A 23,038-nucleotide genomic window follows, 5' to 3' on the forward strand; every position below is an offset into this window, starting at 1 on the left:
GTGTCTGTGTGTGTGTGTGTGCGTGCGCTTGCGTGCGTGTGTGCATGTGTGTCTATGTGTGTCTATGTGTGTGTGTGTGTGTGTGAGAAGCAGAATGGGAACAGCATGTGAATATACATGTGGTGTTATCAATGTAAACTAGGTGACATCTGTCAGTACATGTGCCCGTGGGGTCCCTGACATGTCTTCAGAAAGATAGACGAGGGCGCCCGAGTGAACTGTATGTATATGAGGCCTACAAAATCACGTAAAGAACTAAGACCAAATTAGTTTGAATCTTCGACAATCCTGTCATGCTTCCTCATGAGAAATGTGACGTCAAATAAGAAGAGATAATAAATACCGTCTCTATCAGTAGGAAAAACATCAATCTGATAAGAACAACAACAACAGCTGAATCTCCAAAAACATTACATGATTTAAAATGTATCATCATATCATATAATCAGAGCTGTACTTTGGGCCACGCTAGCCTCAAATATACAGACATACATGTCAGATATATTGATAGGGTAATGGTTGAGCTGTATACAGGTGGATAAACAGTGAATATATATATATATACAGTATATAATGTTGTTCTAACCATGGTAAGGAAACTGCACGCCATCGTTTTCATGCTTTATCTTCCTCTCCTGCACACTCGCCAAATGGTGCTGCACTGAAAGTGGAGAAGGGTATTGTTAACAATGAAAGAGAGAGAGAGAGAGAGATGAGAAGAGTTAAAAGAGTGAGATTGAATGTGCATTTGTTTATGATGGAGGTAGTGGTTGTGAGGTTGTAAAGGTATAGGTAGGATGAAGAGTGAGGGGGTCAGGTTAAAGGATGTTGAGGTGTCATGAGAGGTGGGGTGGGTATGGGTCGGGTTGGAGGTTTCGGGTGGTTTTGAGGGGAGTGACAGGTACCTGCATCCATGTCGCTTGCCCAGCCGCTGGACTGGGAGGAGCCTGCGGCGGGCGAACGTCCTGGGTAGAAGACGTCGTCCGTGGGGCTCTCCAGCTCGCTGTCGTCTAGCGACTTCCTCTTAGTGGAGCTGAGAGAGGGGTGGGGGGTAGAGGGTAGGGAATGCGTGAGGAAGTGAGTAGTGAGGAAGGAAGAGGGGGAGATGAGGTGAATGGGTGGAGTAAGAGGAGAGAAGGAGGAAGGGATGCAGGGGAGGGGGAGGGGGAGGGGGAGGGGAGGAAAAGTACAAGGAGGGTAAGTTACATTTTCTGACTAGTCAGAACAGGCATATTGTAAATATCCAGGACAAATGCCCTTCCAGGTAATAAAACCATATCTTAAAAGTTTAAACTGCACTGTGCCATTTTGGGAAGGGCATTTGAACCTAAAAGAAATACTAGTAATGATGAATTGAAAATGGGGGACCCTGATGTAAACAAGACGAAAGTCTTTCTCTGGTCTGCATCCCCTTAACAATTGTGTGTATTGAGCCGTACTGTATTGTACCCATTCTGCAATCTGTTAATACAGTTTTCAATCAATCAATCAATCAATCAATCAATCAATCAATCAATCAATAAATCAATCAATCAATCAATCAATCAATAAATCAATCAATCAATCAATCAATCAATCAATCAATAAATGAAATCATTTATATGGTGTATTTTCATAACTGAATAAGCAATCCCTGCAATCCCTGCATCCCTGGAACACTGTTGGAAGCCAGGAAGATACCTAGAGTCAATGTGCAGGGGCTAGAACTTAGTTTCCAATATATATTGACTATACAAACAAGTATCTTATAGGCTTATATTTATAATTCTATATGCTTATATTGTGAAGTGAAGACATAGTAATTCCATTGCAAAGCTCTTTAAGTAGTACTTGTACTAGAAAAGTGTTATAGAAATGCAGCTCTTCTTTTTATTATTTTTCTTCTTTGTCTTGTCTTCTTCTTCATCTTCCTCTTCTTCTTAGATAATAATGCTAAGACATCTCAAATGAATGATCTACAAGTAAAAACACACAGTGCCGCTTTAAAGGCTACTTCCAGTATTACTGTGGTATAACTTCCAGTATTACTGTGGAACTGTTTGAAGCAGTATTAACACTGGTATTTTGTCGGTGGTGGCTCCCGGGGTGCGATCGTTCCCAGTTCAGTGAGCGTGGACACTGGAAACATGGGCACAACAAAGAGGAGTGGTCAGAGCGTGACTTTATTACCTCCATGTCATCATTGTCATTGTAACCTGTGTCCTTGTGTTTCATACGGGGAGAGAGCCAGGAGAGGGAACAACAGAGGTTTGTTTCCCATGTTGCTGCGTCTCTTCTCTTGTGTCCAAGCTGATATTCTGGGGTGTCTCTCGTAATGAATTTTGTGGAGTCTCACAATCTTTTTGAATGTACACGTCTGTGGGCCTCCGTTGCAAATTCTCCTTTCACCCGGAGAACAACGCTGTCATAAGGTAGATACAGAAATGTGCGGCACAAGGCAGACGGGCAGATCACAGTGCTTGCGGTGCCGCCCTGTGAACAGTTACATTTTTGGAGACGTGCACATAGGCTCCACCAGCTGTCTCCCCCGGCCTCTGCTGGAAGCACAGACACCTCCAGCGGGCAAAATGTTGATGTTCTAGTCTGAATTGCATTTCACTACTCGGCTAGTGGCTGACAGGCTTGTCATCAGCATGTTATAGAAGTCATGGACTGACACAACATAAAGCAGTAGCATGTACACACTGAGAATGAAGACAGGAGAAACAGAGAGAAGTTAGAAAGCAAAGACAGGTAAACCACTGACTATTCACATGGTGGCCATTTTGTTCTTATGTTATGCTTAGTGTCGTGGCTTCCTTCCATTGTCAATCAATCAATCAATCAATCAATCAGTCTTTCCATCAAGCCACTAGACGCTTTAAACAGACAGTTCTAACTCACTTCTTTCGTTAAATTACTCACAGTTCAAAGTGTTGCTTGGCCGCCGATGGTTTCGACGATGTTGCGATGTGTTTGCTCAAAATAAAGTACCAAACATTTGCACATGCAACAAAGAAAATAGGCCTTTACAATATTCAAAAGAAATAGGCAAAACTCCAAGAAAATAACAAACAACTTAGGTATTCTTTCTTTCTTGATAATGCTTATATAACTTTATAACGTAAAGGGTATTTGTACGATTTGTATGTACGTGTACGGGTACGATACGGTACGTGTAGTACGAAAAGGTACGTTATGAAAAGGTTAAAAACTGTTTCTCGACCGCGTCTCTCAACAAGTTGCCTTCACTGCGGCTTTACACCTGCGCTGTGGTATTTGTAGTCCTTTATAGTGCATTGACTACAGACGTCACAATTAAGTGGCTTTTCTTATAAAATCAAAATACTGGATCTAACATACCGGCCCTATTGTTATGGGCATCTTTAATAACAATAAACAAAAATTCAGTCTCACAAAGTCAGTCTTCATATTCCATTTGAGATAGACAGGGTGTCTTAATTGTCCATCCATGTTCAGTTATTTCCTTATTCTAAGGCGGGCACCAGTAGGCATATTTTGCTTATTGGTCTTTCCAGCGTGTTGGTTTTTGTCTGAGAAGAACACTCCGAATCAGTCCTCCAGATCCAGGACGCGTCTCCATAACTCTTGCCATTAACCAGGATCCACGAGGTGCATTTGAATCCATAATTAATACAATGTTTTCAGGTATGAAGTTCCTTTTAATGCGATTCCATTGCTGTCTTTCTTGCAAAAGTGGTAGATATTCTTTGATCCATCTGGTCCAAAACAAATTGGCTATGTACTGCACTTGTCGCCAGCGGTGTCTTGAGTATGTATCTTGCTGATGGAATAAGCCTGGGGGCAACAAAGGTTTGACCTTGAGCTGCAGCAAATGGTTTGGTGTGAGAGGTTCCAAGTCATTGGGATCATTTGACACTGTAGTTATTGGTTGGCTGTTGAGAATTCCTTCAACTTCACACAGAACTGTTGAAAGGCTTTCGTCATCAAGTGTTTGTTGTTTTGTGATGGGTAGCAGAATTTTCTTTACAAGCCGGATTAGTCTTTCCCATACTCCGCCATGATATGCTCCATAAAGAGGATTGAAGGTCCATTTCACATCTTTTTGCTGGAGGGCTTGTTCTATTTTGCTCAGATTCCACTATTTTATAGATTATTCAGCTCTCTTTCAGTGGCAACAAAATTAGTCCCATTGTCTGACCTCATCTCCAATACTTGTCCTCTTCTGCTGATGAAACGTTTGCAGGCATTAATGCATTAATCTGTATCTAATGAATGAGCTACTTCCAAGTGCACCACTCTGGTTGTTAGACAGGTAAAGAGAACTCCATATAATTTCACAATGCTTCGTCCTCTTTTCACTTCCAGTGGGCCAAAGTAATCCATTCCAACATATGTGAATGGTGGTAGGTCTGGTGTAATTCTGTCTTCTGGCAGATCTGATATTTTTTGTTCTCCTGCATTTCCATGCATGCGTCTGCACACAGTACATTCAGATATTATTTTTCTGGCTAATGCATTGGCACATGGTATCCAGTATTTTTGTCTTAATCTGGATAACATATGATTCCTTCCACTGTGACCAACTTGATGAATATCTCAAAGTATGGTTTTAGAGACATGGTGGTGTTTTCCAAGAATGGTTGGGTGCTTTGCTTCCTCAGGCATTGCCATTGTATTTAGCCTTCCTCCAACCTTTACCAGTTCAGTCTCGTACACTGGATCCAATTTATACAGTGTACTACTTCCTTTGTTTTCCCCTTTTCAAAGTTTCCACTTCCTCTGAAAAAGACTGTTTTTGACAGAAACACAACACTGTTGTTTCAGTATCGATTTGGTTCTTGTGCTTGAGTAGAAGTAAGTACTTCCTTCCTCTTCTTACTTAAAAGCAGCAAGAGGTGTTTTACTTGAAGGAACCATGCAACTGCTCTTTTCAGTTTCCTCCAATCAGAGTAGTGATGCACTAGCTTGCTTGTGCCATTTAGGTCAGTTGCAATGGTTGGGTTCACATTGAATTCTTCCTTCTTTACCTCTGGATCATCAGGATAGCTGTCATTGACCAGTTTAAGTGCGTCCGGAAACTCAGGCCATTCGTCCTCAGGTTTTTTCAGAAACAATGGACCATTTATCCAAGTCTCACATTTCAAGAATGATTCTTCTGCCAATCCCCGAGATGCATAATCTGCTGGATTCAGTTTAGTGTTGATGTATTTCCACTGTGATGTTGCTGTTGCTTCTCTTATCAGACTTGTTCTGTTGGCTACAAATGTCTGAAACCTTAGCGTTTTATTCATGATGTATCTCAGAACAGATGTACTGTCAGTCCAGAAGACAGATTTGCATAATGGGATTTGCAGCTCGGTTCTGATAATCTTGTCCATGCGTACTGCCAGTACTGCTGCTGTGAGCTCCAATCTTGGGACAGTGACCTTTTTCAGAGGCACGACACGTGACTTTCCTGACATGAAGGATATGTGAACGTCTTCATCTTCATTTTTTATCTTAAGGTAGGTGACAACACTGTATCCAATCTCACTTGCATCACTGAAATGGTGCAATTGTGCAGATTTCATTTGTCCATAATTCTTTGGTTTGATACATCGATCAATCTTGAAGTTTTCTATCTGCTTTAATCCCATGAGGGTTTTCTCCGGGATTTCTTCGTCCCACCCACAATTGAGTTTGCACAACTCTTGTAGTACGTGCTTTGCAGTGAAGATAAATGGTGAAAGAAATCCAAGTGGGTCATACACAGAGCAGACTGTTGAAAGGATGCCTCTCCTTGTGGCTGGTTGAGATTTTAAGCAGACTTGAAACTTGAACACATCTTCCTCCACATGCTACTGTATCCCTAGGGCTCCTTCTATTGGAAGACTGTCTTGGGTCTCTAAGTCCAGGTTTTTTACCTCTTTGGGTTTTTCACTCTTTAGGATGGAGGCCAACACAGTTTTACTGTTGCTTGACCACTTTGTCAGATTAAAAACTCCCATTGCACAAAGATCCTTGAGTTCTTCACATAACTTCACAGCTTGATCCGTAGAAGCGACAGATTTTAAGTAGTCATCAACATAGACATTTCTTCCGACAGTGTCAACAGCTTCTGCAGAGAAATCTTCTTTGTTGTCTTCAGCGGTTTTAGTGAGAGCATACTGTAGGTTGCACAACTTGCTGATGTGTGGCACCAAATAGATGTACTGTCATCCTGTACTCAGTGAGAGGTAAACTGACATCTCCTCCTGGCCACCAAAGAAAGCGAAGAAAATCTTGATCGGCAGGCGCCACCTTGACCTGATGATACATCCCCTCGACATCAGCCATGCTATCTGCTCTTGTCTGAATCGAATGAGCACACCAAGTAGCATGTTGGTAAGATTGGGACCCTGAATAAGCTTGTCATTTAATGAATATCCTTTATAAGATGCAGAACAATCGAACACTACACAAATCTTGGCCTTCTTTGGGTGATGAACCCCATGATGTGGTATGTACCACACCTTTCCACTCTCAGGTTTGAGCTGCTCTTGGGGCAATAGCTGAGCGTGACCTTTTGCTATCACAGCCTCCAAGAATGTATTCATCCTGGAAAATGTTGTTCCTTTTGAATTTCCTTTTTAATGATTCTGCTCTCTGCTCTGCAAGTTTGCGATTGTTTGGCATCATGATATTCTTCTGTTTAAATGGACGTTCAAGCTGATAATGTCCATCTTTGATTTGAGCTAAATCTGACACGATCTTTAAAAATGGTTTGTCTTCAACTGACATCTCTTTCTTCTCATCACAACCTTTCTCTGGAAAGTCATGATTGTATTGCTGCACCAGCAGCTCACCTATGGCTGTCACTGATATCCGATTAACAACAGCACATGATGAAGTATTCTCAGATTCAGTGGTTTCCTGGTTCAGTCCATTCACAACCCAACCTAGGACTGTCTTAACACATTGACGACCACGGCTTGCAGTGTAATATGTGGCTGGAGGACAACGCTTTGTCAACAAACCAATGTACTTTCTAACAGCTATATATATACTTTATAGTATTGCTATCTGTCCATTCTCATTGTCACTTGAGTGCATAAACCGTGCCTTCATAATGGCTTAAAGAAAATAAAAATCCATCGGTTGGTTGTCATTTTATAGCGTCTTGAATATAAGCTTTATCGCAGTTTTCGTCTCGTATTTTTTCTGGGGAGCTAGATATCAGGCTAAAGGCTAGTCACGTTATATCAAACGCCATTTCTGTTGTATATATACGAATGAAATAAAACAAACTGCTTAGCATCCGGACTATTACAGAGCATCTATGGATGAAATGGGGGCGGCGGGGGACGCCAATCAGTATTATTGATTAGCAATACAGTGTGCGTTCAAGTAGCCATTTTCACTGATCGATCGCTTGCGTGTTACAACAATGTCCAATCCGGCTGTAATTTGGGTGAATAGTATCCTACCGTCAGCCCCTGTGATCGCCGGCAGCATTTCATTATACATCGGAATCTGGTAGATCGATATGTCCATTGGCTGATCATAAATCCCATTATTCCAGGCTGAAATCTGCGTTCCGTAACGTGATCAAAGATGGAGGATGTTCGTTTGGGATCCAGGCTCATATGAAACGCCCACAGACAATAAAAAAAAAATAATCCCATTCGGCCTCAATGATACTGCAGTGGAGCGATGGCGCCCCTAAGCGGATCTGGCCGGTATTGCATGTTTTGGAAATCAAATATGCAGGTAGATCCTGCAAGTCGATCGGGGACCGTTATTAATATGGAATAAAACAATAACAACTTGCCACGAGTTAACTCGTGGCTCTGGTCCACAACGGGTGGAATCGAAACACGAGTTAACTCGTGGCTGGTCCTTAAAGTGTTAACAGCAAAGGGTCCTCCATTTTGACTGTTTATTATTTTCCATTAGCTTTGGTGCATTTGTTCCTATAAGCAACCCGATTTCACAATCCAATTCAGGCAACTTAATCGCTCTTAGATATTTCCATTTATTTATGGCCTCTTGAGTTGGAATGTGCTCTTTTCCAGCAGGCATTTCCTCTTGTGTGTACACTTTAGGCAGCTGATAAAAATCATTGCCTTCGATGCAACTCACTTCAAGACCTTTGACAAAGGAAGTGTCAATAATTTTCTCCTGACCCATTGTTTTTAAGAGGATTTTGTTCTCTTGGCTTTGGCATGCAAATCTTGTTGAAGGGCTTCAGTACAAACACTTGCAGTGCTTCCCTGATCCAAAAATGCGTACGTTTGCACAGTCTGGTTCGAGTTTGATAACTTTATTTGAACTGGGATAATTGGTAGGGTTTGTTGACCACCGGTGTGGTTTCTGCCATTTAACACTTTCAGTGCCACCAGGGGGGCGCACGACTTAGTGCATGAATGCCACCATCGGCACTAATGTTAACGTTAATATCGCCTAATCTATGTTTTAAATTATGGCTATGTGTCTAATCTGCTCGTCGCTTATCAAAGAATCATTTTCCAGTCAGTGCTGTCAAGGCAGATTGGTTTTTTATTGCTTCATTTCTGTTTGAGAGCATTTTGAAAAGCACCCGTTTTGAGGTAAAAAACAGCCCATTCTGGGCCATTCTGTGATAATCGTCTTTTACTGGAATATTCCTGAACGTTGATATTTGTTGGCCTATTTATGAATCGTTTTCAAATAAACGCTAGATGATCAATATTATACGTACACGCACGCACATTCGAGGCGCGCGCTGATAATAGCCGTTTTCATTTCCTCATGGATTTTACAGTGAAACCGCTGGAGCACATATCAGAAAAAAGCTTATATCTTCATCAAAACGAGTCTGATTATCCTAACACTGATATCATAGATTCCTTACCTGACATCAGATGGTATCCAACTGGTATATTCCAATTCCTGATCACCATTCGAAAAAATCGATAAGTGTATAGATCTAACGTGTATACAGTAGATCTCATGCTTGCCGCGGCTCAGAGTCTCCAGAATGAACTCTGGTAACCCCGGCTGCATCAGTGGACTGGAAAATGTGGACTGGAATAATTTTTTTTCCCCATCCATTTTCATTGAGTCCATTCCAAAATCCCTGATGTCATCTGGGAGACGATAGGGGGCACTTTTTTCACATCTGATCGCCGGCGGCCTTTGGGTAGGCTAGGGTAGGCTCGCGTGATGCAATATGCTTTCAGATCGCTAAAAAAAAATAAAAAAAAAAATTCAGAGAAATCTCGTGAGTGGCTTTCAATGTAACTATTGTAAATCCGAGAAAAGCCGTGAGTGGCAGTCAAAGTGTTAAAGAGAATAGGGCTGTCCCAGATAGGGATGGGTACCGAATTCGGTACTTTTAAAGGTACTTACCGAAACACGTCGGTACTACAGAGTATCGATTCACGTGAGATACCGTTGTCGGTTTTTTCTTTTCATGTCAACGTTCACACACACAATATACGCTTACCTAGGATTTGACTTGATTCAACAACAAAGCAGTCGGGGCAATGGCAAGCCGAAAACGGTCGAAAGTGTGGTTATTTGAAGTTTGGATAATTTTTTTCACAACTGAGGTAGGTAGATAACATTTTTAGAGACTAAAGTACCGAAAAAAGGTACGGTTGGGTACCGGTATCGATTCACAGGTACCGGTACCGGTACTGTATTGGTTCACGCCAAAATTTGCAGATAGTCGACTATAAATAATTTTTTTTTAATATATATATTTTTTATCATTCCATTTGGCCTGTCCCCCACAGGCCAAATGGAATGATAAAAAAAATATATATTAAAAAATTATAATAATAATAAATATTATACTTTTTTTTTTTTATAATTTTTTTGTCTGAAGGAGTCGACGGAAGGCTTCTTGTCCTCTGCGAAAGCATGCAATTGGTCCACTGATGGATACATCTTGATATTTGTCTAGTCTAGTGTGTTCATTAGATGGGTGAAATCCTCTTTCAGTGCCTCTGTGCCTGTTTTCTTAGGCAGTTAGCCTCTGGTATGCGTGCCATTAGCGTTAGCCATGCTTCTAGGCCTTTTCTTTTAGAAAGAATGATTAAAAAAAAGTATGTAAAAAAAACAAAAAAAAAGATTATCCATTTTTTTTTTTTTTTGCATTCGACTAAGAGGTTGGCAGTCGACTACGGCTCCTTTCGATCGATTAGTCGACTATTCGACTAATAGGGGTCAGCCCTAAAAGTTCAAGTTTCAAGTTCAAGTTTCTTTATTAGTTGTCATACAGAAGTACAGAATACTTTTATACAAAATGCTTCATTCTGTTACGCTCCAGACTGTGCTAGACAAAAATAGATAAGTATAAAATAAAATAAAAAGAGACTAATGCACTACTTACAGAAGCTGCTTTGGTGTATTTATCAGTGTTGTCTTTTTGTTCAATCCTTTTCTTGTAGATGTGCAGCATTGTTGGATGTTTCATTGAACAAACTTCACATTTCATTCTTTTCTGACAGTCTTTGCTTAGATGTCCTTTCGTTAGACAGCCAAAGCAAATTCCTTGTGCTTTTAAGCAGTCAATCCTTTCATTGTGAGATTTTGTGTTCATCTTACATGTTTCAGAGGTGTGTTCTCCTGCACAAAATACACAGCGCTTCTGAACAGAAATGCCTTTATGGTTTGACTTGCTGTTTTGGAAAGGTTTTTGCTCTTCATTGACTGGTGGGCTTGTCACACGTGGGCTTGTAAAACAACTTCCCTTATAACCATGAGCAGGCTTATTGCTGGGTGATTTGTACAATTTGATATCCCTTTTTGGCATGACATCCTGTATGTCTCCAAACATGGGGTCTGATACAATGCGTGCATGCTTTTCAATGAAGTCGACCAATATTGGAAACTTTGCTCTTCTCTTATTGTGTTCATAGTATGCATATGCATTTGTTCTCCACTTTTCCCTAAGTTGCAATGGGAGTTTCATGATCACATTTCTCATGTTTGATGTGCTATTCATTTCATCCAAAAACTCAACATCTTCCATTGTGTTACAACATCCGCGAAGAAAGATAGCATAAGAATGAAGTGCTTTTCTATCTTCGCTCTTGATGGCATTCCAGTTCAACATTTTGTCCAAACAAGCTGCTGCGATTATGAGTTGATGTCCATAGTTCTCTTGGAGCAGTCTTTTGGCTTCCAAAAAGCCCTTTTTAGAATCCATGTATTGGCAACTTTTTACCAAGTCTTTAACTTGGCCTTCTGTATACTGCTCTAGAAAGAACAGCCTGTCTTTGTAATTGTCAGTTTTATCTTCTATTGTATGTTCGAACATTCTGATGAATGAAAGGTACTGTAATGGATTTCCTTTAAATATGGGTATTTCTCTGGATGGGAGTAATGTTAAGCATTGCTCCTTCATTAGCATTTCAGTGATTTTGTTTTGTCACTGCATTACTTGGATAAAGTCATTGCTTTCTGTCCGAGAGCTTTGTCTGACTTGGATGGAGTGATGCTGCTGTGCTGATGCTTCTGTCCTTGTTGTGGGCCCTGGTTGTAATACTTGAACATGACCGCTAGGGGCTGCATGACTTGAGTTCATTGAATTGAAGTCTATGAAACTCTTTTTATTTCCCTTCTCCACAGGTTTTCCTTGGTTCTCTTCATCCAGGAAATCATCATTTTCATCTGGCTGACCAGTGTCATACTGCTCCTCCCCCACACGAGGGTCAGGATCAGAGTCATCATCCTCAAAAGCTTCCAATGTTTTAATTTTGGCTGTCAGTTTGAAGCTCAAGCCTTTCCTTTTTAGCTCTGATATTGGCTTTCATTGCTTCCAGGTGAGCTTCCTGTTTTTCAAGCGAGTGTTTCTCTGATAAGGCAGCAGAACGTGAGATAAGCGCAGCTCTCTCTGCCTTGGCTTTTCTTCTTACTGATGAAGCTGTTGAAGATTTATTGCTGCCACTAGAACTTTTAAATGTTTTGCTCACCATGCCCACTGATATTGCTTTATGTGGGCTTGACATAAGTGCAACATATGAGCCATGGTCAGAAGGAGGCACATGCTCAAAAGAGGCAGTGCTAGCTAACCATTTCTTCATCACATCTTGAACATTTTTGGGGGATACCAGTCAACATTATCACTTTCTTGTTCTTGCTCTGACAGCATTTCTTGAAAACTCTTTGGGAGTATTTGAAAAACCCCACGACAACCTTGCATCTGGCTGATATTCCCATAATCAATCATGAGTGAATCAATCTAATTTTTCTTTCTTGAGACCCAATTTCGTTTTCCTTTTTTTTATTAAGATTATCTTCTAAAGCCTTTTCTGTAGGTCTTATTGTTCTTTTTGGTCTGACGTCAGCATTTTCCACAGGTACTTCACGTTCATTCAAGTTTGGGTCCATAGGAGTTTCATTCGTATCCACATTTTCCTTTTCAGCCATTGTTATGCTTTATTGTCATTAAACATCCACTTGTAAACAGCTGTCCTTATTTTAATGTTGCGCTTTGTTATTGCGCGGCTTGGATCCGTGGCAGTAAGCCAGATAAACAAGCCTTTCAAGATGCGCTCCTTGAGTTACGTTCCACACTTTATTCATAAGCAAATTTATTCCACTTCCAGCATTAGACTATACTGTATTGCAACATCCACAACATGAGGCACAAGCCTTTTTCCATAGAAATCCACGTTGTCACAATCCAGAAAGTCAATGCGGTCCTTCCTTATTCACTCTGAAGTCCATGATTTGTAAACTCACGATTCACATCCGCTCGTATTGATTCATTTCCAATAGTATTTAATTCCTTCTATATTATGGTGGCAACCATTTAATTCCACATGGATTTGTCCGTCTTGAGAGTTTTTAACAATGTCGTGGCTTCCTTCCATTGTCAATCAATCAATCAGTCTTTCCATCAAGCCACTAGACGCTTTAAACAGACAGTTCAAACTCATTTCTTTCTTTAAATTACTCACAGTTCGAAGTGTTGCTTGGCCTCCGATGGTTTCGATGATGTTGCGATGTGTTTGCTCAAAATAAAGTACCAAACATGTGCACATGCAATAAAGAAAATAGGCCTTTACAATATTCAAAAGAAATTGGCAAAACTCCAAGAAAATAACAAACAACTTAGGTATTCTTTCTTTCTTGATAATGCTTATATAACTTTATAACTTAAAGGGTATTTGTACGATTTGTATGTACGTGTACGATATGGTACATGTAGTACGAAAAGGTACGTTATGAAAAGGTTAAAAACTGTTTCTCGGCTTGTAGTCCTTTATAGTGCGTTGACTACAGACGTCGCAATTAAGTGGCTTTTCTTATAAAATCAAAATACTGGCTCTAACACTTAGGTTGGGATTCCTTTCCACCCTCAGGGCACCTGAGCATCACATAAGAGCAAAATGGCCACCGTGTGAATATGGTCCATGAAAGGCTGCTGTGTATGTGTGTGTGTGTGTGTGTGTGTGTGTGTGTGTGTGTTGTGTGTGTGTGTGTGTGTGTGTGTGTGTGTGTGTGTGTGTGTGTGTGTGTATGTGAGAGTGACTGTGTTTGTGTGTAAACGTGTGTGTGTAACTACCTCCGTGGAAGGTTTGCGTACAACTCCACCTCAGACCTACAGTGCCAGCAGAATGAGAGAATAGGAGAAGAGAAAAAGAAGGAGTAGGACAGGAGAAAAACAGAAAGCCATCACACATTCATAATAGTAGAAAGTGGCAGAGTGAGACACAGAGAAAAAGTCAAAGAGATACAGTACAGGAGAGGCTCTAAGACATGGGATGGACTGCGCCACTAGTGGGAGATCCCCTTGAAGTCACATATACTTCCTGTAGAGCTGCAGAGCTGTCAGCAGAGTTAGGGAGTTATCAGTCACTAAAATGATTCTTACATTGGTAGATGTATTTCCAACTGTCTTTCAAACTCCACAAGGACCAGTCAAAAATACCCAGGTAGGTCACACTAGGTCATACTACTGTAGCTCAGCCACTCTCAAAGTGGGGCCCTGGGGCCAGAGGCGGCCCTCGTAAACCTTTCTGGCGGCCAGCGATGATGTGTTAAGGTGTCATGCATGTGTTATATTTGGTCTGGATCCAATACAGTTTTAAACCGAAATACAGTACAACATCACACACAGTACTTTGCTTTTAAGTAAAACTGCACCCCCCCTGGGCTAAGCTGTCAAGTTAGGAATGACAGCTTGTTGAAAGCTTGCTAGGCTACTGATTGAATGGCGACTAGTCTACTCGCAAGACAGATTATGTCATCATTGCAGGCACATTAGCTAGCAATTTAAAAATTTTCAATCATTGCAATTTCTTGCGTGATTGAATGTTTTTCTTGGGCAGCCCTCGATACAATGTTTGGTCCCTAAATTGGCCCTCAGTCATCAAAACTTTGAGAACCCCTGTACTATGATGACCTCTGACATATGACATGTGACATATCTGATAGCTTAATTTAATGATTTAGCTGGGGGGGGGGGGGGGGGGGGGGGGTTGGCTGATGTCATCAGTCCTAAATGGGTGGAGTTTGGCAATAGCAAAGTGGAACAAAGTTAGTTTGACAACCTATTTCACAGTTGCATCAGTTGGAGAAAAACAAGAGGCAGGGTTATTATGAACTCGCCCAGTGTGGAGATTCTGTTTTATCTGCTACTGGGAACTCTGGTGATGGTGGAACCATTGTTAGGCCTACCTGGTGGAAGGGGGGGAAGCTAGGGAACGTCGCCCCAGTGCCACCTGGTTGATGTTGTAGTAGCCAGGACTGCTGTCCAGGTCAGCCAATGAGAAATTGGGACCTGATGCCGTGGCCACCGGAGCTGTGTGTGTGTGTGTGAGAGAGAGAGAGAGAGAGAGAGAGAGAGAGAGAGAGAGAGAGAGAGAGAGAGAGAGAGAGAGAGAGAGAGAGAGAGAGAGAGAGAGAGAGAGAGAGAGAGAGAGAGAGAGAGAGAGAGAGAGAGATTACAACAAGGCAGTGATGCATATCATCACATATATTTTCTCCACTGGACACTGAGAGGAGTGGAATGAGCTTCCATTGAGTCAACCTGTTAATATAGAATGTACAGAGTATTTTGAGTGGATAAATGTGTCTGTATAAATATGCCACATATTAATACAATAATTATTAATTAAGTAATATTATAGTAGTGGCCAGATATATTGCTGTACAATACAATAACCATAAAATACAGTAGAAATTTACCAAATGTGCAGTAAAAAGTACAACTACAGTAGTATGCAAGTCAAAATGCACTCTAAATTCCTGGCAACTTCTCTGTCAGCAAGTTACTGTAAATATACACAGGAATGGTTTACAGTGATACCACAGACCGTGACCTTCCTCAAACCACGCCCTCTTTTATTGATTCTCCAATCACAACTGTTGTGATAGTTGTGATTGGATGATCAAGAAAAGAGAGCAGGGCTCGAGACCTTGTCCAGACTAAAACGATTTAGATCTTTTTCGTTTTCGTTTCGTTTTCATTTAAAAAAAGGTTTCCGTAAAAACAAAAAACGTCTCAAGATAATAAGTGCGTGCCACAAATTTACAAAATAAATTTCTTTCCTGTTTTAGACGCCGCTCTTTTGTTTTGAAAACCCCCGATCGGAAGTGTTGTCGTTGTTTTTGCTGCATGCTTTTGAGCTGACCTAGTTTCCAGAGACACACACCGCGGCGCAACGTACGTTCGGGAGTGGAGAGAGAGAGAGAGAGAGAGAGATAGAGAGAGACCGCGGCTCAAACTACCTGTGTTGTATTAAAGTAATTGATTGATGTTTAACTTGTACCTGTGTCCAGTCCTTTCGACTAGCAAACGTTGTCTGTATTTAACGTTATCTCAGGATACCACTGTCTATTGTATTTAGTTGGTTAGCTATTTAGCTAATGTTGATAGCATTGGATAGCATCAATGCTAGCTGGCTGCAGCTCAACACCAGCCATGGGAATACTATTTACTAAATTATGGAGGCTTTTTAATCGTCAAGGTAAGAGAGCATTTGTCATAATCAACTGAAGGCATATGCTATGGAACAATATGTGCTTGGCTACTACATGGGTTTTCAGAAAAAGGCCAGCTATGTGACGCTAGTATCGTGTATTGCATCACACACAGTTGCATCATCCCGATCAAGCTCAATAGCTTCTGTAACACGAACACAACTACTCTGTACATACCATTGTTATTTAATAATAGCTCCCGGTGTTTAATAAACACTTCTAGCCAGGACATATCTGGACATATAAGACATATATGTGTAACGGATGGTATCGTGAAGCACAGTCAAGAAGGGCTGGGGTGAGTAGCGGTGCCAGGATGGTATCATGAAGCACAGTCACGAAGGGCTGGGGAGAGTAGCAGTGCTATGGGTTAAACTCACTCTCACATCCTCAAAAGACGCATAGACACGGTACAAAGAAGTGAATTCACCTCTTGGTATAGCGGTCTGTGTTGTTGCACGCGGCGTGGCAGACCCGTGTTCGAATCTCCCTCGGGGCATCGAAGTTTGAGGTGACGTTGTCACAATATCGTGAAGCGCAGTCAAGATGGGCTGTGGTGAGTAGCGGTGCTATGGGTTAAACTCACTCTCACATCCTCAAAAGACGCATAAACCCATTACTTAGAAGTGAATTCACCTCTTGGTATAGCGGTCTGTGTTGCTGCCTGAGGTGTGGGAGACCGGGGTTCGACTCCCACTCGGGGCATCGAAGATTGAGGTGACGTTGTCACAACCGTTACAATGGTGCCGATTGACCCGGATGCCTTGGGTGGAGTGGAGTGAGTTTGAGAGGGTGAGTGTAACGGATGGTAACGTGAAGCGCAGTCAAGAAGTGCTGGGGTGAGTAGCGGTGCTATGGGTTAAACTCACTCTCACATCCTCAAAAGACGCATAAACCCATTACTTAGAAGTGAATTCACCTCTTGGTATAGCGGTCTGTGTTGCTGCCCGCGGTGTGGGAGACCGGGGTTCAACTCCCACTCGGGGCATCGAAGTTTGAGGTGACGTTGTCACAACCGTTACAATGGTGCCGATTGACCCGGATGCCTTGGGTGGAGTGGAGTGAGTTTGAGAGGGTGAGTGTAACGGATGGTAACGTGAAGCACAGTCAAGAAGTGCAGGGCCCTGTTTCATGTACGTGGTTCAACTAAGTCGATCAAGATGTCCATTATCCAGCTTCAGTTAACCCGATGTTCGAAGCCGGGATTTTCCTGTTTCACAAAGGTGGATTCAGTCTCGTTAACTCAAGCCAGACTTGCGAGTCAGGCTAAATGCGCGCGGCCGTTTTAGGTGAAAAGCCAGCACGTATCGATGGCAGAGATCCTGATTCTCAACGGCATTGATTGATTAATTGATTTAAGACTTTATTGACAGATTGCAATACGGCTCAATCGCCTCGCCGACAAGTTAAATGCGTTATCTATAGGCTAATTCTAAGTCCCTCATTACCTCAATCAATCAGATTATATTTCTTTAAACTTGCCTGCTGGATTGAATAATCAAATGAGATCTTGCTAGCGAAAATTATTAGTTAACTGTTATACAGAATTACGATACGGCTCTCTTACCCATTGATTGATGTATAGTCAATCTTTTACTTATCTTCTCTGTGGTGTAACGGGTTCTTCTTTTGACTTTCACACGGACGACCGGGGTTCAAGACCCGCCTAGTCTTTTCCTTCTTTTTGCAATATAGGAATAATTCAATTTGGTGCACGTTGAGAGCTATATAAAGAATGACATCCTCAATGCATGTAGATTTATAATATTTTAACTTAAAACCAGGCTACTTTGGCGTATAATCATTAATATTATATTAAAAAAAATCATATTAGAAACACGGGGATTTGAACCCCGGTCGCTGGATTGGGAGGCTTGAGCACTACCGCTGGGCCACTGGGCCAGATGGGATAAATTCATTGTTTATACATTAATGAACGAGAGACCCGTGTTTAGAATATCCTTTGTTTTGAATGAAGTTTATCTCTTTATCCTCATTCATTAATGTGACGTCAACGGCTCATTCAATTTCTCAAATCCGTCAAACAGCGCATCTCATCAGACATCTTAATCCCAGTTACAATTAAAATAACCACATCATGTGTACATCGCACGAGCGAGCGCCACCGGTATATATAACGTGCATTATTTAGGACAAAGTGAATTTAATATCAGCATTTTGGGTCTATTTTACATTTCAAAAGCCCCCTCTGGAAGAATGGAGCACAAAAACGTAATTCAGAATGGTATAATGCAGATCGTAGACTGTGGGAATAGTTTCAGGAAACGGGCTGTCACTTCTTTGCGGGGGCGTGGCGATAGTTCAGGCTAACTTGAACTTGAACTCTGCTTTCGACCAGGCTCAAACTTTTGGATATGTTGTCATGGTGATTTGGAAAATCCAGGTACATGAAATCGGAAAGTCCGGCTAACCCAGTTATCCAGCTAAAGTTATCCGGCTAACTCAGTTATCCAGGTACAAGAAACAGGGCCCTGGGGTGAGTAGCGGTGCTATGGGTTAAACTCACTCTCACATCCTCAAAAGACGCATAAACCCATTACTTAGAAGTGAATTCACCTCTTGGTATAGCGGTCTGTGTTGCTGCCTGCGGTGTGGGAGACCGGGGTTCAACTCCCACTCGGGGCATCGAAGTTTGAGGTGACGTTGTCACAACCGTTACATATGAATCATGTATCATTCTTATTTTACTAGGTCAGCTGATGATGGACAGATTATGTTACCACGTCCAAAATCAAATGCTTTAAAGAGGACTGTTGTTTATCGTGCCATCAATCATTGGAATAACTGCCCACTGAACATAAGGAAATCGAATAGTAAAGTGTCTTTCAAATACCACCTGAGAATGCACTACTTAAATATGTGAGCAAAATATTCTGATGTTGATAATGATGTCTACAATGTTTTACTGTTTTTAGATTATCATTGTTAATTGTGATTGTCATATGTATCTCATGTTGTTATGTTTTGTGTTTTCTGTTGTCTTTCTATGTGGACCCCAGGAAGACTAGCTCGCCACTTAGGTGACAGCTAAGGGGGATCCTTTTAAACAATAAACAACAATGTTTCTTTTTTTGTTGGCTGGGTTTTGCATGCGGATTAAGGGAGATGTCAATCTGTTGTCGACGGTGCAGGCGCAGTACATTTAGCTGTAAAAGCCTGATCAAGCTCAATAGCTTCTGTAACACGAACGCAACTACTCTGTACATGCCATTGTTGTTGTGATGTTTTCACATGCGGGGTAAGAGAGAGGTGGGCTATCGCGTCATCGGTTCAGGAGAAGACGCGTTTAGCTTGTAAAGATGGTGATGCAAGGGGGGCGTCTTCAGAATTACGCACTCTGGAAACCGGTCTCAGAAAGTAGCGTCTTCAGGTTGCCAGAACGCAGTTCAGTGTGGATGAAAGGCGCAAACGATCAAATACTTTGCCTGATACGACCGAAATCGGTTTAGTCTGGACATGGCCTGAGATAGATCCATTGTATTGTTTTGCTACTTACTCTGTGACACTCTGACGAGCTCGGCCACGTTCCACACCCCTGAGGTGACAAAGCAGTCCTGGAAACTCAGGTGCCCTGGAGAGAAGAAACACATACTGTACCATCAGGGACTCAAGGGATCTCTAGTTGAGATTGTCACCTGTAGTTGAGGTTGTCACCTCTAGTTGAGGTTGTCATCTCTAGTTGAGGTTGTTATCTCTAGTTGAGGTTGTCATCTCTAGTTGAGGTTGTCATCTCTAGTTGAGGTTGTTATCTCTAGTTGAGGTAATAATATGGAACGCCCTACCCACAGCTGTAAAATAATGTGAATCCCAACCGTCCTTCAAAACCGCTCTCAAAGAGCACCTACGGGAGGCTGCAATTAGAAACTGGCCCGGTAAATGTCCAAACCCATCCCCCTCCCCCCACCCACCCACCCACCAACCCAACCCCCTCCAATGTACATTTTTCTTCCCCATCGAATGTATATATTTTTTTATGATCTCTTTTTCTGAAACAGTACTGTATATTTGTATGTCATGTATGTCATACATGTCCTGATGAATTGAAAATGGAGGACCCTGATGTAAACAAGACAAAAGTATTTTTCTGGTCTGCATCCTCTTAGCAGTTGTTTGTATTGAGCCGTACTGTATTGTACCCATTCTGCAATCTGTTAAATAAAGTTTCAATCAATCAAAGGTTGTTATCTCTAGTTGAGGTTGTCATCTCTAGTTGAGGTTGTTATCTCTAGTTGAGGTTGTCGTCTCTAATTGAGGTTGTTATCTCTAATTGAGGTTGTCATCTCTAGTTGAGGTTGTTATTTCTAGTTGAGGTTGTTATCTCTAGTTGAGGTTGTTATCTCTAGTTGAGGTTGTTATCTCTAGTTTAGGTTGTTATCTCTAGTTGAGGTTGTTATCTCTAGTTGAGGTTGTTATGGTTGTCATCTCTAGTTGAGGTTGTTATCTCTAGTTGAGGTTGTTATGGTTGTTATCTCTAGTTGAGGTTGTTATCTCTAATTGAGGTTGTCATCTCTAGTTGAGGTTGTCATCTCTAGTTGAGGTTGTTATCTCTAGTTGAGGTTGTTATCTCTAGTTGAGGTTGTTATCTCTAGTTGAGGTTGTTATGGTTGTTATCTCTAGTTGAGGTTGTTATCTCTAGTTGAGGTTGTCATCTCTAGTTGAGGTTGTTATCTCTAGTTGAGGTTGTTATCTCTAATTGAGGTTGTCATCTCTAGTTGATGTTGTTATCTCTAGTTGAGGTTGTTATCTCTAATTGAGGTTGTCATCTCTAGTTGAGGTTGTTATCTCTAGTTGAGGTTGTTATCTCTAGTTGAGGTTGTTATGGTTGTTATCTCTAGTTGAGGTTGTTATCTCTAGTTGAGGTTGTCATCTCTAGTTGAGGTTGTTATCTCTAGTTGAGGTTGTTATCTCTAGTTGAGGTTGTTATGGTTGTTATCTCTAGTTGAGGTTGTTATCTCTAGTTGAGGTTGTCATCTCTAGTTGAGGTTGTTATCTCTAGTTGAGGTTGGTATCTCTAATTGAGGTTGTCATCTCTAGTTGAGGTTGTTATCTCTAGTTGAGGTTGTTATCTCAAGTTGAGGTTGTTATCTCTAGTTGAGGTTGTTATTTCTATTTGAGGTTGTTATCTCTAGTTGAGGTTGTTATCTCTAGTTGAGGTTGTTATCTCTAGTTGAGGTTGTTATTTCTAGTTGAGGTTGTTATCTCTAGTTGAGGTTGTTATCTCTAGTTGAGGTTGTTATCTCTTAGTTGAGGTTGTTATCTCTAGTTGAGGTTGTTATCTCTAGTTGAGGTTGTCATCTCTAGTTGAGGTTGTTATCTCTAGTTGAGGTTGTTATCTCTAGTTGAGGTTGTTATCTCTAGTTGAGGTTGTTATGGTTGTTATCTCTAGTTGAGGTTGTTATCTCTAGTTGAGGTTGTTATGGTTGTTATCTCTAGTTGAGGTTGTTATCTCTAGTTGAGGTTGTTATCTCTAGTTGAGGTTGTCACCTCTAGTTGAGGTTGTTATCTCTAGTTGAGGTTGTTATCTTTAGTTGAGGTTGTTATCTCTAGTTGAGGTTGTTATCTCTAGTTGAGGTTGTTATGGTTGTTATCTCTAGTTGAGGTTGTTATCTCTAGTTTAGGTTGTTATCTCTAGTTGAGGTTGTCATCTCTAGTTGAGGTTGTTATCTCTAGTTGAGGTTGTTATCTCTAGTTGAGGTTGTTATCTCTAGTTGAGGTTGTCATCTATAGTTGAGGTTGTTATGGTTGTTATCTCTAGTTGAGGTTGTTATCTCTAGTTTAGGTTGTTATCTCTAGTTGAGGTTGTCATCTCTAGTTGAGGTTGTTATCTCTAGTTGAGGTTGTTATCTCTAGTTGAGGTTGTCATCTCTAGTTGAGGTTCTTATCTCCAGTTGAGGTTGTTATTTCTAGTTGAGGTTGTCATCTCTAGTCTAGGTTGTCGTCTCTAGTTGAGGTTGTTATTTCTAGTTGAGGTTCTTATCTCTAGTTGAGGTTGTTATTTCTAGTTGAGGTTATTATATCTAGTTTAGGTTGTTATCTCAAGTTCAGGTTGTCATCTCTAGTTGAGGTTGTTATATCTAGTTTAGGTTGTTATCTCAAGTTCAGGTTGTTATCTCTAGTTGAGGTTGTCATCTCTAGTTGAGGTTGTTATCTCTAGTTGAGGTTGTCATCTCTAGTCTAGGTTGTTATTTCTAGTTGAGGTTGTCATCTCTAGTTGAGGTTGTTATCTCTAGTTGAGGTTGTCATCTCTAGTCTAGGTTGTTATTTCTAGTTGAGGTTGTTATCTCTAGTTGAGGTTGTTACAGTATCTCTAGTTGAGGTTGTCATCTCTAGTCTGGGTTGTTATTTCTAGTTGAGGTTGTTATTTCTAGTTGAGGTTGTTATTTCTAGTTGAGGTTGTCATCTCTAGTTGAGGTTGTCATCTCTAGTTGAGGTTGTCATCTCTAGTTGAGGTTGTTATCTCTAGTTGAGGTTGTCATCTCTAGTTGAGGTTGTTATCTCTAGTTGAGGTTGTCATCTCTAGTCTAGGTTGTTATTTCTAGTTGAGGTTGTTATCTCTAGTTGAGGTTGTTATTTCTAGTTGAGGTTGTTATCTCTCGTTCAGGTTGTTATTTCTAGTTGAGGTTGTTATCTCTCGTTCAGGTTGTTATTTCTAGTTGAGGTTGTTATCTCTCGTTCAGGTTGTTATTTCTAGTTGAGGTTGTCATCTCTAGTTGAGGTTGTCATCTCTAGTTGAGGTTAGGGTTAGATGCAAGGTCTTCAGTAACATTTAGGTTGGGGTAAGGGGTAAAGGTAAGGGGTTAGGTTTTTATAAACAAACAAACAAACAAACCCCTGAGGCAAAATGGAGTGGAGTCCTTATAACACAAGACAGCAGGAAGTCAACCACAGAACTTTCATCAGAAATGAATGAGAGATGTGTGTCCAAAAAACCAGAAAGATAATAAAAAAAACAACAACATTGTAATCTAGGGGTAAAAATTGACATCTGCACGTATGTTTGTGTGGTCAACATCTGTGTTTGGTAATGGCTCCATAACTGGAATATAGTAAGAATGACAAGCATGATTAAATTGATCATGATGGGCCATTTTGCATGTGGGTAAATGTCTGTGTT

At 41.1% G+C, this 23,038-nt stretch overlaps 1 protein-coding gene across 1 annotated transcript in view; it reads right to left on the reverse strand.

Moving 5' to 3' along the window:
- Nucleotides 1-23,038, reverse strand: part of nfixa (nuclear factor I/Xa) — an 89,198-nt gene that overhangs the window by 25,133 nt on the left and 41,027 nt on the right. Inside the window, exons 2-6 of the mRNA XM_084318529.1 lie at nucleotides 19,421-19,515; nucleotides 14,599-14,722; nucleotides 13,484-13,519; nucleotides 906-1,033; nucleotides 587-661 (exon numbers count right to left, since the gene is read on the reverse strand). Coding sequence (XP_084174655.1) covers nucleotides 587-661; nucleotides 906-1,033; nucleotides 13,484-13,519; nucleotides 14,599-14,722; nucleotides 19,421-19,515 — 458 coding nt within the window. The remainder of the gene's footprint in view (nucleotides 1-586; nucleotides 662-905; nucleotides 1,034-13,483; nucleotides 13,520-14,598; nucleotides 14,723-19,420; nucleotides 19,516-23,038) is intronic.

This window comes from Notolepis coatsorum, assembly GCF_963971535.1.
Source record: "Notolepis coatsorum genome assembly, chromosome: 7".
Taxonomy (NCBI): domain Eukaryota; kingdom Metazoa; phylum Chordata; class Actinopteri; order Aulopiformes; family Paralepididae; genus Notolepis; species Notolepis coatsorum.